The sequence below is a fragment of the Mobula birostris genome, chromosome 5, assembly GCF_030028105.1.
Source record: "Mobula birostris isolate sMobBir1 chromosome 5, sMobBir1.hap1, whole genome shotgun sequence".
Lineage (NCBI taxonomy): Eukaryota > Metazoa > Chordata > Chondrichthyes > Myliobatiformes > Myliobatidae > Mobula > Mobula birostris.
Window position 1 is genome coordinate 191,973,820 of NC_092374.1, and position 17,339 is coordinate 191,991,158.

Below are 17,339 nucleotides of genomic sequence, written 5' to 3' on the forward strand. Positions count from 1 at the left end.
CAGGTGATCGCGCTCTCTCTCTCTCTCGATGGTGAGTGAGAGTTTGCTGCCAATTCTCGAGTCAGAGGAAACTCGAGCTAAAAGTAGCGCTACAGACAGACTGTAAAATCAGAACAGTGACTGTTTGTCTCCCCTCTCACTGCAGAAGGAGTGATATCTGTCTCTCCCTTGTTAGTGAGACAGCCTGAGGCAGGTTGAACTGTTGGGATCAACAGTAGGTTTTTGATAGACGGCAGACCATGGTTTTTCTTTGGATGCTGTGCTGTTGCGTGCACGGTGGGTGGTGGGTGGTGGGAGTGCTGATGCTCTGCACTGGAATAAGTTGGGGGACGGGAAGGAGGAGTGTTGATGCCGTTTGCGGCTGCTTATACATGGGAATGGTACAGATGGGAAAGGGGAGAAGATGGGAGTGGTAGTTGAATTGGCAGATAAATGCATGGCTGAGAAGCTGGTGCAGGGGGCAGGTTTTAACAAGCCTGATAGAGTTCTTTGAGGAGGTGACCAGGCATATAGATGAGGGTAGTGCAGTGGATGTGATCTACATGGATTTTAGTAAGGCATTTGACAAGGTTTCACATGGTAGGCTTATTCAGAAAGTCAGAAGGCATGGGATCCAGGGAGTTTGGCCAGGTGGATTCAGAATTGGCTTGCCTGCAGAAGGCAGAGGGTGGTGGTGGAGGGAGTACATTCAGATTGGAGGATTGTGACTAGCGGTGTCCCACAAGGATCTGTTCTGGGACCTCTACTTTTTGTGATTTTTATTAACGACCTGGATGTGGGGGTAGAAGGATGGGTTGGCAAGTTTGCAGATGACACAAAGGTTGGTGGTGTCGTAGATAGTGTAGAGGATTGTCAAAGATTGCAGAGAGCCATTGATAGGGTGCAGAAGTGGGCTGAGAAGTGGCAGATGGAGTTCAACCCGGAGAAGTGTGAGGTGGTACACTTTGGAAGGACAAACTCCAAGGCAGAGTAAAGAGTAAATGGCAGGATACTTGGTAGTGTGGAGGAGCAGAGGGATCTGGGGGTACATGTCCACAGATCCCTGAAAGTTGCCTCACAGGTAGATAGGGTAGTTAAGAAAGCTTATGGGATGTTAGCTTTTATAAGTCGAGGGATAGAGTTTAAGAGTCGCGATGTAATGATGCAGCTCTATAAAACTCTGGTTAGGCCACACTTGGAGTATTGTGTCCAGTTCTGGTCGCCTCGCTGTAGGAAGAATATGGAAGCATTGGAAAGGGTACAGAGGAGGTTTACCAGGATGTTGCCTGATTTAGAGAGTATGCATTATGATCAGAGATTAAGGGAGCTAGGGCTTTACTCTTTGGAGAGAAGGAGGATGAGAGGAGACATGATAGAGGTGTACAAGATAATAAGAGGAATAGATAGAGTGGATAGCCAGCGCCTCTTCCCCAGGGCACCACTGCTCAATACAAGAGGACATGGCTTTAAGGTAAGGGGTGGGAAGTTCAAAGGGGATATTTACTCAGGTTTTTTACTCAGGGAGTTGTTGGTGCGTGATTTAGTGCTGGAGGCAGATACACTAGTGAAGTTTAAGAGACTACTAGACAGGTATATGGAGGAATTTAAGGTGGGGGGGTTATATGGGAGGCAGGGTTTGAGGGTCGGCACAACATTGTGGGCCGAAGGGCCTGTAATGTGCTGTACTATTCTATGTTTTCAGGTTCTTGGATTATTGGGATCTCTTCTGGGGCTGATATGACCTATACAAAAGGGACAGTTTGCACCTGAACCCGAGGGAGACCAGTATTTTCACGGGCAGGTTTGTTAGAGCTGTTGGGGAGGGTTTAAACTAGTCTGGCAGTGAAATGGGAACTGGAGTGAAGGGACTCAGGATAGGATGGATGGTAAAAAAGCAAAGATAGTGTGTGGTCAGACTGTCAGGAAGGGTAGGCAGATGATATGTCAGAACTGCAGCCAACGGATGAGTATCGGAGCATTCGGGATGCGGAATCAAAAAGGTAGCAAATACAGTACTCGAAGTGATACATCTCAATGCACAGAATATAAGAAATAAGTTGGATGATCTTATTGCACTACAGATTGTCAGGTATGATGTTGTGGCCATCACTGAGTTGTGGCTGGAAGAAGCTTGTAGTTGGGAGCTGAATGTCCAAGGTTACACGTTGTATCGGAGGGATAGGAAGGTAGGCAGAGGGGCTGGCGTGGCTCTGCTGATAAAGAACGGCATCGAATCATTAGAAAGATGTGATGTAGGATCAGAAGATATCGAATCCTTGTGGATTGAGTTAAGAAACTGCAAGGGTAAAAGGACCATGATGGCAGTTATATACAGGCCTCCAAAGAGTTGGGACGTGCACTACAGATTACTACAGGAAATAGAAAAGGCATGTTAAAAGGGCAATGTTATGAGGGTCATGGGAGATTTTAACATGCGGGTAGATTGAGAAAATCATATTGGTAATGGATCTCAAGAGAGTGAGCTTGTTGAAAGCCAATGACATGGCTTTTTAAAGCAGTTCATCATTGAGCCTACTAGGGGATCAGCTATACTGGATTGGGTGTTATGTAATGAACTGGAGGCGATTAGGGAGCTTAAGGTAAAAGAACTCTTAGGAGACAGTCATCACAATATGATTGAGTTCAACAAAATTTGATAGGGAAGAAGTAAAGTCTGACATAGCAGTATTTCAGCGGAGTAAAGAAAATTACAGTGGTATGAGAGAGTTGGCCAAAGTAAATTGGAAGGAGATGTTGGCAGTGATGGCAGCAGAGCAGCAATGGCGTGAGTTTCTGGGGAAAATGAGGAAGGTGCAGGATAGATGTATTCCAAAAACAAAGAAATACTCAAATGGCAAAACAGTACAACCGTGGCTAACAAGGGAAGTCAAAGCTAGTGAAAAAGTGAAAGAGAGGGCATACAACAAAGCAAAAACTAGCAGGAAGATAGAGGATTGGGAAGCTTTTAAAAACCTGCAGGAAGCAACTAAAAGAATCATTAGGAGGGAAAACATAAAATGTGAAAGCAAGCTAACAAGCTATATCAGGGTGGATAGAAAATGCTTTTTCAAGTATATTTGAATAGTAAAAGAAAGATGAGGGTGGATATAGAACAGCTAGAAAATGAGGCCGGAGAAATAATAACACGGGACAAGGAGATGGCAGATGAAGTAAATGAGTGTTTTGCATCTGTCTTCACTGTGGAAGGTGCTAGCAGTGTGCCAGTTGTTGAAGGGTGTGGGGAAGGAGAAGTGAGTGCAATTGCTATAAAAGGCTCCAAGACCTAGAAATACACAAGGTAACTTAGAGTAATGAAAGAGGTAGCGGTAGAGATTGTGAAGGCATCTGTAATGATCTTTCAAGAATCACTGGACTCTGGCATGGTTCTGGAGGACTGCCACTCCACTGTTTAAGAAAGGAGGGAGGCAGCAGAAAGGAAATTATAGACTAGTTAACCTGACCTCAGTGGTTGGGAAGATGTTGGAGTCAATTGTTAAGGATGAGGTTATGGAGTACTTGGTGACACGGGACAAGACAGGACAAAGTCAGCATGGTTTCCTTATAGGAAAATGTTGTCTGAGGAGCCTGTTGGAATTCTTTGAGGAGATTACACGTAGGATAGATAAAAGGGATGCAGTTGTATATTTGGACTTTCAGCAGGCCTTTGACAAGGCGCCACAAATGAGGCTATTTATGAAGTTAAGAGCACATGGCATTACAGGAAAGTTACTAGCATGGTTTAGAGTATTGGCTGATTGGTAGGAGGTAGCAAGTGGAATGAAAGGATCCTTTTCTGGCTGGTTGCCAGTGACTAGTGGTGTTCCGCAGGGGTCGGTGTTGGGACCACTTCTTTTTATGTTGTATATCAATGAATTAGATGGCTTTGTTGCCAAGTTTGCAGATGATATGGACATTGGTGGAGGGGCAGGTAGTGTTAAGGAAACAGGAAGGCTGCAGAAGGACTTAGATTAGAAGAATGGGCAAGAAAGTGGCAAATGAAATACAATATTGGAAAATGCACGGTCATGCACTTTGGTAGTAGAAATAAATGTGCAGACTATTTTCTAAACGGGGTGAAAATCCAAAAATCTGAAATTCAAAAACTTGGGAGTCCTTGTGCAGAACACTCTGAAGATTAACTTGCAGGTTGAGTCAGTGGTAAGGAAGGCAAATGCAATGTTAGCATTCGTTTCAAGGGGTCTGGAATATAAGAGTACGGATGTGATGCTGAAGCTTTATAAGGCACTAGTGAGGCTTCACCTTGAGTAGTGTGAACTACTCATCCAAGAAAAGATGTGCTGGCATTGGAGAGGGTTGAGAGGAGGGTCACAAGGATGATTCTGGGAATGAAAGGGCTGTCATATGAGGAACGTTTGATGACTCTGGGCCTGTACTCCTTGGAATTTAGAAGGATGAGGGGTGATCTCATTGAAACCTTTCGAATGTTGAAAGGCCTAGGACAAGAGGGCACAGCCGCAGGATAGAGGGGTGTCCATTTAAAACAGAGCTGCGGAGGGATTTCTTTAGCCAGAGGTTGGTGAATTTGTGGAATTTGTTTCCACAGGCAGGTCATTGGGTGCATTTAAGGCAGAAATTGAAAGGTTCTTGATTGACTGTGGCATCATAGGCTACAGGGAGAAGGCTGGGGAGTGGTGGAGCAGACTTGATGGGCTAGGTGACCTAATTCTGTTCCTGTGTCTTATGGTCTTAAGGAGGGGGGCAGGAGGTTTTGGGCTGCTTATGTTTTTTCCATCATTCATTGGGATTTTTCTTCTGTTTTGTGGATGTCTGTGAAGAATAAGAATTTCAGGTTGTATATACTTTTTTTTACTTTATACTTTATACTTTATTGTCGCCAAACAATTGGTACTAGAGTGTACAATCATCACAGCGATATTTGATTCTGCGCTTCACACTCCCTGGATTACAAATATTAAATATTAAAAATAGTTAAAATTAGTAAATATTAAAAATTTAAATTATAAATTATAAATAGAAAATAGAAAAATGGAAAGTAAGATAGTGCAAAAAAACCGAGAGGCAGGTCTGGATATTTGGAGGGTACGGCCCAGATCCAGGTCAGGATCCGTTCAGCAGTCTTATCACAGTTGGAAAGAAGCTGTTCCCAGATCTGGCCGTACGAATCTTCAAGCTCCTGAGCCTTCTCCCGGAGGGAAGAGGGACAAAAAGTGTGTTGGCTGGGTGGGTCGTGTCCTTGATTATCCTGGCAGCACTGCTCCGACAGTGTGCGGTGTAAAGTGAGTCCACGGACGGAAGATTGGTTTGTGTGATGTGCTGCGCCATGTTCACGATCTTCTGCAGCTTCTTCCGGTCTTGGACAGGACAACTTCCATACCAGGTTGTGATGCACCCGAGAAGAATGCTTTCTACGGTGCATCTATAAAAATTAGTGAGTGTTTTGGGGGACAGGCCAAATTTCTTTAGTTTTCTCAGGAAGTAAAGGCGCTGGTGCTCCTTCTTGGCAGTGGACTCTGCTTGGTTGGACTATGTATATTGTATACATTCTCTGATATTAATGGAACCATTGAGCCATTGAATATGGGGAATATTCTATATTCTTACTAGATTATAAAAACAAAGATGGAATGCTGAGGCTTTATAAAGCATTGGTCAGACCACATTTGGGGCATGTGAGCAGATTTGGGCTTCATATCTAGAAAAAGATATGGTGTCATTGGAGAGAGTGTAGAAGAGGATAATGAGAATGACCCCAGGACTGAAAGGGTTAACATATGAGGAGCATTTGGTGGCTCTGTGTCTGTACACATTGGAGTTTAGAAGAACGAGGGGGATCTCATTGGACCCTACGGAATATTGAAAGGCCTAGAGAGTGGATATTTCCGATAGGGAGAGAGGGCACAGACTCAGAACAGAAGGATGTTCCTTTAGAACAAAGATGAGGGGCAATTTCTTTAGCCAGAAGCTGGTGAATCTGTGGAATTTATTGCCACAGATGGCTATGGAGGCCAAGACAGTGTGGGTATGTTTAAAGCAGACAACGGTAGATTCTTGGTTCGTAAGGACGTCAAAGGCATGAAGAGAAAGCAGGAGAGGGAAGATAAATCAGCCATGATCAAATGGTGGAGCGATCTCCATAGGCTGAATGCCTAGTTTTCCTCCAATTTCTTATGGTCTATTTAACTTAAGGCTTCTGTACCTCCTGCCCGATGCTAGCTGTGCAAAGCAGCATGGCTAGAATGGTGGGGATCTCTGACGATGGATATTATCTCCTGTAGATACTACCAGAGGTGGGGAAAGATGTGCCTGTAATGTATTGGGATGAGTCCAATAATCTGCAGTTTCTCGTATTATTGTGCATTCAAATTAGTGTTCCAGACCATGGTGTGGTTAGTCAGGAAACTTTCAACATCACACCTGTAGAGGTTTGTTGGAATCAGTTGACCTCTTTAAGCATCTAAAAAGGTGAATATGCTGCCGTGCCTTTCCTGCGATTGCATCTATATGCTGGGCACCAGACAGGTTATCTTAACGTCCAGGAGTTTATGGCTGATGACTCTCTCCAGTGCCAATCCACCCCTCCCGTTCTAGACTGGGGTATGTTCTCCTTCCTGAAGCCAGCAATTAGTTCTTTAGTTTTAATGACGAGAGGTTGTTGTAGCTCCACTCGTCCAGGTGACCTATCGCACTCCAGTGCGCTGACTCATTACCACTTGTCATTCATCCAACAGTGGTGTCATGCTGAAATGCTGAATTTTCTCTGCGCATTTCAACGGAGACAGATAATGCCATACTCGGCCACTAGAAGTGAAATTACTTATTTATTTAGAGCAGACACCCCAACCTGGAGTTCCTAGACACCTCAGTTAAAGGGAGGGGTTCATAGCATAGAATAGGATGGGAACCCCTAATTTTGAGTCACAGCAGGGTAACAGGCCCTTCTGGCCTAAGTGGCCCGTGCCGCCCAATTACACCCATGTGACCAATTAACCCACTGAACCCTACATCCTTGGAGTGTGGGAGGAAACCAGACTATCTGGAGCAAACTCATACAGTCATGAAGAGAAGGTATGAACATGCAGGGAGTGATAGAGAGTACAGGCAGGGGCAGAGAGTGCAGAGAGGGACAGAGAGTACAGGGACTGATAGAGAGTACAGGGAGGGGTAGAGAGTACAGGGAGGGACAGAGAGCAGAGGGAGTGATAGAAAGTACAGGGAGGGGTAGAGAGTACAGGGAGGGGTAGAAAGTACAGGGAGGGGTAGAGAGTACAGGGAGGGACAGAGAGTACAGGGAGTGATAGAGAGTACAGGGAGGGTCAGAGAGCACAGGGAGGGGTAGAGAGTACGGAGTGGAACAGAGAGTACAGGGAAGGGTAGAGAGTACAAGGAGGGCTAGAGAGTACAGAGAGGGACAGAGAGCACAGGGAGGTACAGAGAGTACAGAGAGTGATAGAGAGTACAGGGAGGGACAGAGAGTACAGGGAAGGGTAGAGAGTACAGGCAGGGGTAGCGAGTACAGAGAGGGACAGAGAGTACAGGGAGGGACAGAGAGTGATAGAGAGCACAGGGAGATACAGAGAGTACAGAGAGTGATAGAGAGTACAGGGAGGGACAGAGAGTACAGGGAGGGACAGAGGGTACAGGAAGTGATAGAGAGTACAGGGAGAGACAGAGGGTACAGGAAGTGATAGAGAGTACAGGGAGGGACAGAGAGTACAAGAAGTGATAGGATGTACAGGGAGGGACAGAGAGTACGGGGAGGGGTAGAGAGTACAAGGAGGGATAGAGAGTACGGGCAGAGGTAGAGAGTACAGAGAGTGACAGAGAGTACAGGGAGTGATAGGATGTACAAGGAGTGATAGAGAGTACAGGGAGGGACAGAGAGTGATAGAGAGTACAGGGAAGGACAGAGAGTACAGGGAGTGATAGAGAGTACAGAGAGGGACAGAGAGTACAGAAAGTGATAGAGAGTACAGGGAGTGATAGAGAGTACAGGGAGGGGTCGAGAGTACAGGCAGTGATAGAGAGTACAGGGAGGGACAGAGAGTATAGAGAGTGATAAAGACTACAGGGGGTGATAGAGACTACAAGAAGTGATAGAGAGTACAGAGAGTGATAGAGAGTGCAGGGATGGTTAGGGAGCTCACTGAGGGATAGAGTGTACAGTGAGTGATGGGGGCACAGGGAGGGACAGAGACTACAGGGAGTGATAGAGAGTACAGGGATAGTTAGGGAGTACATTGAGGGATAGAGAGTACGGTGAGAGATGGGGGTACAGGGAGGGATAGAGTGAATGGGGAGTGAGAGAGTACAGGGATAGTTAGGGAGTACATTGAGGGATAGAGAGTGCTGTGAGAGCTGGGGGTACTGGGAAGGATTAAGAGAACAGGAAGGGATAGAGAGTATGTACATGGATTTGTGTATCTGTCTATGCTCTGTGTATTTCCCAGATGCTGTGGTTTGTAATGATATGTTGGAGGGGTAACTGACCACTGTAAATCAGGGGAACTGATGGACATGTTGGCGGGGTGGGGCAGGGCAGGGGGAGAGAATGTGTGTTGTGAAATAAGGGACAGTGAACGAGACTGGTGATAGAGCTTTGCCAAGGGCTAGCATGGACCCGATGGTCCGAAAGGCTCCTCCTCATTTACAGTAATGAAGTATCCACTGACTGCTGATGGATGTTATTACATGAATGGATAAATGGAGACCAGGCTGACATTACAGTTGCTGGAACAACCCTATTTATTTTCATTGAATTAATGTCTTGGTGAAGAAGAGAGACAGGGAAGTGTCTGATAAACACATTAGAATATCTGTATGCAAACACGGTCTGTAGTAACGTCTGCCAACATTGTAAATGCAGTAGGACAACCTACTCTGTTTGATATCTCAAGTGAAACTTAAAAATGCTTTCTGAAAACACAGATATCTGGTTTCACTGGAGATGATACCTGAAGGGCATTTGGCTGCTCTCTGAGAGAGGGGGGGAGGGAAGTGGAGAGAGAGAGAGAGAGAGAGGGAGAGGAAGAGAGAAAGAGAGAGGGGAGGAGAGGGAGAGAGCCAGAGGGGGAGAGGGAGAGGGTGGGGGCTGAAGGAGAGATAGGGAGGGAGAGTGATAGAGGGGGAGAGGGAGAGGGTGGGGGCTGAAGGAGAGATAGGGAGGGTGATAGAGAGGGGAGGGAGAGGGAGAGAGGCTGAGCGAGAGTGAGGGGGGCAAAGGAGAGGGAGGGAGGGAGGATTGGGAGAGGGGGAGGAGAGGAAGAGAGACGTCGATCTTTCTGTGTGTGTGCCTGTGTATGTCTATGTGTGATTTATCTGTGTGTTTCTTGTCATGTGTGGTCACTATCTGTGGGCACGTGTATAGCTCGCTATGTGTGTGTTTATTTATCTCTGCATGTGCGGTTTTGTGTGAAGTCTACCTAATGCTGTTATTTTTTTATATTCCTGGATCTCTGCCTGAGTAATTACTGTTAGTGATGTTGCTGGGACATTGTATAACTTGCGTCTCTGATATTCTACTTAATTTGTGAATGTGCTTGCATGTTTGGAGTCTGCGTTAAAAGTCTGGACAGGGTAAAGGTATCGATGACTTTAAGAATTCATTTACTGTTTCCCACACCAGCCTGTCTTGGTGTCTAAGTATTTATCCAATCTGTCTCTGTATCTTTGTGTTTATTTCTCCTGCCATGTAGGTCACACAGCACCATGTCCATACTGACCCTTTCGCCCATCTCTCCGATACTCCTGATGCAGCCTCCTGACAGAGATCGGGGAGAAGTTTTTCTGAGCACCTCCGCTCCATCAGCAAAAAAGTGGAATTTCCCAGTGGGCAACCATTTTAATTCCTACCCCCTATTCCTGTTCTAACATGTCGATCCTTGGCCTCGTCTTGCACCACAATGAGGCAACCCTTAGGTTAAAGGAGCAACACCTCCTCATATTCTGTCTAGGTAGCCTCCAACCTGATGGCGTGAACATCGATTTAGATGCTTCTTCAAATGTCTCTTAAAAGTACTGATTGATTCTGATTCCACCTCCTCATCTGGCAGTGTGCTCCATACAGCAACTACTCTGTGTAAAAAAAAACTTTCTGAATCAGAATCAAGTTTATTATCAGTTTTATTTGTTGTTTTGTGGTAGCTGTACATAAAATTACTATTAGTTACAATGTAAAATAAATAGTGCAAAAATCCCCTCAAATCCTCCTTAAAACCCCTTTTTCTCACCTTAAAACAATTTCTTTTTGATCTGCCCACCACAGGAAAATAATTCTGACCATTTACCCTATCAGTGTTCCTTGGATTTCGATGTGCACCTCTATTGTGCCAGCTGCCAGCCTCCCTCACTCCAGGAAAAACAAGCCCAGTCTGTTCAATCTCTCCACATCACTAAATCCAGGCAGAATGCTGGTGAATCTCCTCCGCTCTCTCTCCAGTGCTACCACATCCTTCCTGTAGCGTAGCAACTAATACTGCTCACAGTACTCCAAGTGTGGTCTAGCCAATCTTTTGTAAAGTTGCAACACAACGCCCAATTGTTGCACGTGAACATGAGAAAATCTGCAGATGCTGGAAATTCAAGCAACACACACAAAATGCTGGTGGGTCGAGACCCTTCGTCAGGACTGAACTTCTTCCTATTGATGCTACCTGGCCTGCTGCGTTCCACCAGCATTTTGTGTGTGTTGTCCGATTATTGCATGAAGGCAAGCATGCCATAAGTCTTCTTCATCACCCTACTTTCAGGGAACTACAGTCTTAAACCCCAAGATCCCTCTTTTCGTCAGCATTCTTTAGTACCCAACCTCTTACTGTTTATGTCCTACCCCTATGACACTTGTCAAGATTAAATTCCATCTGCCAATGTTCTGCCAAACTTTCCATTTGATCTATATCCTGCTGCCCTGCTAGCCAACCTTCCTCAGTATGCACAGTACCACCAACTTTCATGTCATCAATAATGATACCTTTTGCATTCAATGTTAATATATATCAACAAACAACAAGGGTTCCAGCACCCGACTCTGCGGTAAACCACTAGATGCAGGCTTCCAGTCAGGTAAACGCTCGTCCAGTTGGCCTCCTATCATCAAGCCAATTTTGGACCTGGTTAGCCATCGCCCATTGGGCCCCAAGTGCCTTAACCTTCTGGACCAGCCTGCCATGCACGGTCTTGTCATGTGGCTTAATGAAGTCCATGGCAACAATATCTACCATCCTGCCTTCATCAACCTTCTGAGCTAACTCCTGAAAGTCTCAGTCCAATTGGAGAGGCAGTATTTTCCCCAGTGCTGACTGTGACCACTCTTTCCAAATGTACTCAGCTCCTCTTTGTTAGAATGCTCACCCACAGTTTCCCTGCCACTCAAGTATGGCTCAGCGATCTGTATTTACCTGGCTTATCCATACTGCTTTTCTTCAACGAAGGAAGAGGGTTATCTATTCTCCCGTCTTCTGGAACTTGGCATGTTGTTGACAAAGATGCAGACATCTCTGTCAGGGTTCTTGTTTCCCATGGCAACCTGGTATTGATTTCATCCAGCCCTGGGGATTTATTGACCCTTATGCATCATATGGCATCTAACACATCCTCCTTCCTAATAATTCACAGAATAATCCCTCCATCCCTGAACTCACTACCTTCCAGATCACAGAATAATCCCCACACCCCATCCCTGGACTCAGGAACTTCCAGGTCCTTCTCCTTGGTGAATACAGATCTCGAATATTCATTTAGGACCATTCCCTCACAACCTGGTTTGACACATTGACACACAGGTCCCCGTGGACCCTCTTTTTCCCAGGAAACTGTGTGTGTGTGTGTGTGTAGGTGTGTTGTGTGTAGGTATGTAGTGTGTGTGTGCGTGTGTAAGTGTGTTGTGTGTGTGTGTAGGTATGTAGTGTGTGTGTGTAGGTGTGTTGTGTGTGCGTGTGTAAGTGTGTTGTGTAGGTATGTAGCGTGTGTGTGTAGGTGTGTTGTGTGTGTGTGTAGGTGTGTTGTGTGTGCGTGTGTAGGTGTGTTGTGTGTGTAAGTGTGTTGCGCGTGTGTGTGTGTGTGTAGGTGTGTTGTGTGTATGTGTGTGTGTTTGCGCTGGGGAGCGGGAGCTCTCTCTGTGTGTGGATATAAACTGTGTTTGGGGCGGGGAAGGGGAGGGGGGACGAGTGACATCACTGGTGCTCTGCTGACTGCAGTAAGATGGAGCTCGCTGCCTCCGGTGCCCGCAGACGGGGCTCTCTCAGCCCGGGCTCCCAGGCGACGTGAGGCAGGATCGCCGACCTCGGGGCGATGGCACCGCCACCAGCCGCCCTCCTCGTCCTGCTGGCGCTCACCCTCGTCTCCCTCTCCTCAGGCAGCAAACGGACCCTGTACATCGGAGCGCTCTTCCCCATGAGCGGGGGCTGGCCGGGAGGACAGGCTTGTCTGCCGGCCGCGCAGATGGCCCTCCGAGATGTTAACAACCGGTCGGACATCCTCCGAGACTACGAACTGCAGCTCATTCACCACGACAGCAAGGTACACGAGACAGAGGAGGGGGTGGGAGGGGACGGGGACGAGGAGACGTGGTGGTAGTGGGGGTGGGGGGTGAAGAGGATGGAGAGAGGAGGGGAGGGTGGTGGGCATGACGACCGGGGGAGATGGGGAAGAGGAAGAGGTGGGGGCGAGAGGGGGAGAAGGGAAGAGGGGGAAAGAATGGAGAGAGAGGGCAGCGGGGAAAGAGTGGAAGAGGGGGAGGAGAAGTGGGGAGGTGGGGTAATGGGGAGGAAAGGCGAAGTGGAGAGTGGGGAGAGAGGGAAAGGAAAGAAGATAGGACAGGTGCGAGGGGAAGAGAGAGAGACGTGTGGAAAGAGGGTGAGGAAAGGAGAGGGAGTGAAGGGTGAGGGGGAAGAACGAGAAGTAGATATAGGGAAGGGGGAGAGATTGAGAGAAGAGAGCGCCCTGTCGTTCTGGGACATTTTAACATTACAAGTGCGGACAAGTTGACGGCCCGGATCTGCCCACTTGCTCCTCTAACTTGGAGCTTTCACTGAGGTTGGTTCCCTCTCCACACAGACTTAGTGCGGGGAGAATTTACAATCGCGTTGCAGTTGTAACCGCAGGCGATTAAAATGCGTTTTGCCAGCGCGACCGTCTGGGAGATAATGATAATGGTCACATACTCCTTCATTCGCTTGCTCGTTCGTTCCTTCCTTCCTTCTTTCTCCCCCCTCCCCTTCTCCCCCTCCCCCTCTCTTTCTCCCCCTCCCCTTCTCCCCCTCCCCTTCTCCCCTCCCCCTCTCATTCTCCCTCTCCCCCTCTCATTCTCCCTCTCCCCTTCTCCCCCTCCCTCCTCTCTTTCTCCTCCCCCTCCCCACTCTTTCTGTCTCTCGGTTCCGTCAGTGTACTGTACTCCATCGCTTCCCGTTTCTCTGCATCGCATCTTTCTCTCCTTCTGCCTCTATTTTCACTCACTTCTTTTTGCCATACTCTGTACCTGTCTCTCCTACCCTTCCTTCGCCCCTCCTTCTGTCTCCGCTTCCGTATATGGCTGTCTCTGGCCTTTTCTTGTTTCCCTGCTTGTGTGTCTCTCCCGTCTTTCTCTGTTTCCCACTGCCCCCTCTCTCTCTCAACCACATAAATGTCTTATTCTCTTCCTCTGATCCCCTCCCTCCGAGTCTGTCTGTCCCTCCTATGTGTTTTTGTCTTACACCGCATCTCGCTCTCCTGTCTGACCCTGTCCCCTTCCCCTCTCCCTACCCCCTTCCTCTGGCATCTCCCTCTCCCCCCCTCTCTCTCCCCCCTCCCGCCTCCCCCTCCCTCTTCGCCCTCCCTCTCCCTCTCCCTCTCCCCCCTCTCCCCCTCCCCCCCTCTCCCCCTCCCCCTTCGCCCTCCCTCTCCCTCTCCCCCCTCCCCCCTCCCCCCCTCCCCCCTCCCCCCCTCCCCCCCTCTCCCCTCCCCCCCTCTCCCCTCCCCCCTCTCCCCTCCCCCCTCTCCCCTCCCCCCCCTCCCCCTCCCCCCCTCTCCCCCTCCCCCCCTCTCCCCCTCCCCCCCTCTCCCCCTCCCCCCTCCCGTCCTCCCTCTCCCCCCTTCTCTCTCCTCCCTTCCCCCTCTCAACCCCCCCTTCCCAGCCCTTTCCCTCTCTGACCCACGTATGTCTTACTCAGTCTAAATGTTTCTCTGATGTTTGCTTTTCTTCGCGCGCTCTCTCCTCTGCTCACTCTGTATCTCCCGCATTTCCATCTCTCTTACCACTGCATCGGTTTTGCTCTGCCCCTCTCTCTTATTTCTCCCCGACCCTCTCCCTCTCTGTCTTTCCTTGCGTCCCTATCTCTCTCCATCGCTCTGCGCGATACCTCGTTCGGTGCACTTAACCCTGCTCGGGTACGTTTATTCCTAGCCCGCAGCAAAGCCAAACTCGAGCAAGTCTCATCTAAATCCCCGAGAAGCGGAGACGGCGGCTGCGAAAGCCGGCGTGTCATCTCATGCTAGCCTCCAGCATTTTGTGTGTGTCTCGGTTTTGTCTGTGTAGTGGGCCAGTGAGAGGGGGTCGAGTGTTGAAATTACACCTGGGGGCGAAACAATCTGTGGTTGCTGCGTAATCATGTGTATCAAACTCTTGCTTGGCCCGCTGTTCCTTAACCCTTCGAGTGCCGTGTAGCTAAGCAGCGTGTGTCGAATCGGACTTATTTATGACCACCTCCCATCCGTAGGGTTGGTTTCCAGGGGTGGAACATTGTCAAACGCTGGTGATTCTGCAGATACACACAATATGACGTTTCGGACTGAGACCCTTCTGCAGATGCTGGAAATCCAGAGCCACACACTCAAAACGCGGAGGAAGCCAGCAGGTCTGGCCACATCGATGGAAAGCAGTATAGAGTCGACGATTCAGGCCGAGACCCTTCAGGGTGTAGCTACCCCTGGGCCGCTGCTGGGATACAGTTCACGCAGCAACACTCACAAACACGCTGGAGGAACTCTGCAGGTCGGGCAGCATCGGTGGAAACGATGAGTCAACGTTTCGGGCCGGAACCCTTGGTCAGTTCACACAGCGATATAACACCCTTCACAGCCTCACACCATCGTAGAGCTCCTTACAGTCAACTCACGGAGTTGTTACCGTATGAAAGCAGGCCCTTCTGTCCATCACCCATTTCACTCTCCCCATGTCCCGAATCAACTCGCCACAGATGCCATCCCGCATCCACACACGGGGCAATTTACAGTGGCCAGTTTAACCCACTGACATCCACACCTTTGGGATAGGGGGGATTTCTATTTCAAAAATGTTCTGCATTCATAAGCTTTGCATGATTGGTCATTATACCAGCAGTGTAATTTGTTCTTTGATAACCTCTCACTTTTAGTAATCAAACAATACTCTTCTGAAAATGTTTGTGGGGAAGCACAATAGTTAACTGAGGACCAAGCAGAAGGCGGCCATTTGGCCCATCATGTCTGTTGGTTGCAAAACAAGAGCTGGCCAGTTTAGTCCCACCTTGCAGCTCCTGTATTGGAGGATTTTAACTGCTGGTGGGACCACACTTGCAGTATGGTGTGCAGTTCTGGTCGCTGCATTACAGGAGGGGTGCGGCTGCTTTGGAGAGAGTTCACAAAACTTGCCTGGATTGGAGAAATTTTAGGGAGAGATCAGATGGACCGGGCTTGTTTCCCCTGGAGCAAAAGAGGCTGATAGAGGTAAATAAAATTAGAAAAGGCATACACTGCTGTCTTAGACATATATATGTGTGTGCCTAAGTCCAGGGTGCCTAAGACTTTTGCACAGTACTGTACTTGTCAGCCGAGAGTGGAGAGCAAGTTTGTAAATCTGGCGGGAGCAAAGGGTGTTGGGAGTGGCGAGGGTGGAGTGCCGCGGGAGGGGTGTGGGACGGGTGGCTGAGAAGGAGTGCCGGGGTGGGGGAGGGGTGCAGATTCAGCCCTGAGACACCAGGCAAGACCACTTGATTCCAAACAACTGGTTTGTTGATCATTACAGAATGTCTCCCTGGTACTTCTCATCTCCCTCACCCTTTTCCCAGCCATGACTCCCCTCTCCCACTCTCAATCCACAATAGACACCCATATCAGAATCAGGTGAGCATCACACACATCTATCGTGAAATTTGTTTGTTTTTTTGTGGCAGCAGTACAATACATAAAATTATTACAGTATTGTGCAAAGGTCTTCGGCACCCTAGCTCTATATATGTCCCTCGACTTCTGTGTCAGGATCCTCATCCCATGGTAAGGGTTCAAAAACAATGGAGCATAAGCTTAAAGTGAGATTTTTAATGACGGGATGTATGGTCTTCACACAGGGAGTGGTTGATATCTGGAACTCCCTGCCAGAGGAGCTGGTGGAGTCAGATACAATCACTACACTTAAAGAGACATATAGAGAGACACCTACATGGGCAAGTCAGAGAAGGATTCAGAACTATTGCACAGAAAACATTCACAAGGATGTTGCCGGGACTGGAAGATTTGAGTTCTAAGGTGAGGCTGGATAGGCCAGGGCTGTTTTCCCTGGAGTGTGGGAGGTTGAGGGGTGAATTTATACAGGTTTATAAATCAGGTCAGTCTTTTTCCCAGAATTGGAGTACTGTGTTCAGTTCTGGTCCCCTCACTACAGGAAGGATGTGGAAACCATAGAAAGGGTGCAGAGGAGATTTACAAGAATGTTGCCTGGATTGGGGTGCATGCCTTATGAAAACAGGTTGAGTGAACTCACCCTTCTCTCCTTGGAGCGACAGAGGATGAGAGGTAACCTGAGAGAGGTGTGTAAGATGATTAGAGGCATTGATCGTGTGGATAGTCAGAGGCTTTTTCCCAGGGCTGAAATGGTTGCCACTAGAGGACACAGGTTTAAGGTGCTTAGGAGTAGGTACAGACGAGATGTCAGGGGTAAGTTTTTTACTCGGAGAGTGGTCAGTGCGTGGAATGGGCTGCGGCAACGGTGGTGGAGGCGGATATGATAGTCTCTTTTAAGAGACTCCTGGATAGGTACATGGAACTTAGAAAAATAGAGGGCTATGGGTAACCCTAGTAACTTCTAAGGTAAGGACATGTTCGGCACAACTTTGTGGGCCGAACGGCCTGTATTGTGCTGTAGGTTTTCTATGTTTCTATTTGGGGGAGTCTAAAACTAGAGGATGTAGATTTAAGGTGAGAGGGGAAAGATTTAAAAGGACTTTTTCACTCAGAAGGTGGTGGGTCTGTGGAATGAGCTGCTGAAGGGAGTGTAGAGGTGGTACAATTAGAACATTTAAAAGGTATTTGGGCAATTACATGGACAGAAAATGTTTAGAGCAGGGGTTCCAACCCTCGGTTACTGTTAGGGGTCCATGGCATAAAAAAGGTTGGGGAACCCCTGGTTTTGAGCAATTTGAGTCAAATGTGGG

General features: G+C 48.1%; 1 protein-coding gene across 2 annotated transcripts in view; it reads left to right on the top strand.

The window, feature by feature from the left end:
* Window positions 1-17,339, top strand: part of LOC140198171 (gamma-aminobutyric acid type B receptor subunit 1-like) — a 289,471-nt gene that overhangs the window by 182,930 nt on the left and 89,202 nt on the right. For both annotated transcript variants that reach the window (XM_072259164.1, XM_072259165.1), the window contains exon 6: window positions 12,311-12,474. In XM_072259164.1, the coding sequence (XP_072115265.1) occupies window positions 12,311-12,474 (164 nt within the window). The remainder of the gene's footprint in view (window positions 1-12,310; window positions 12,475-17,339) is intronic.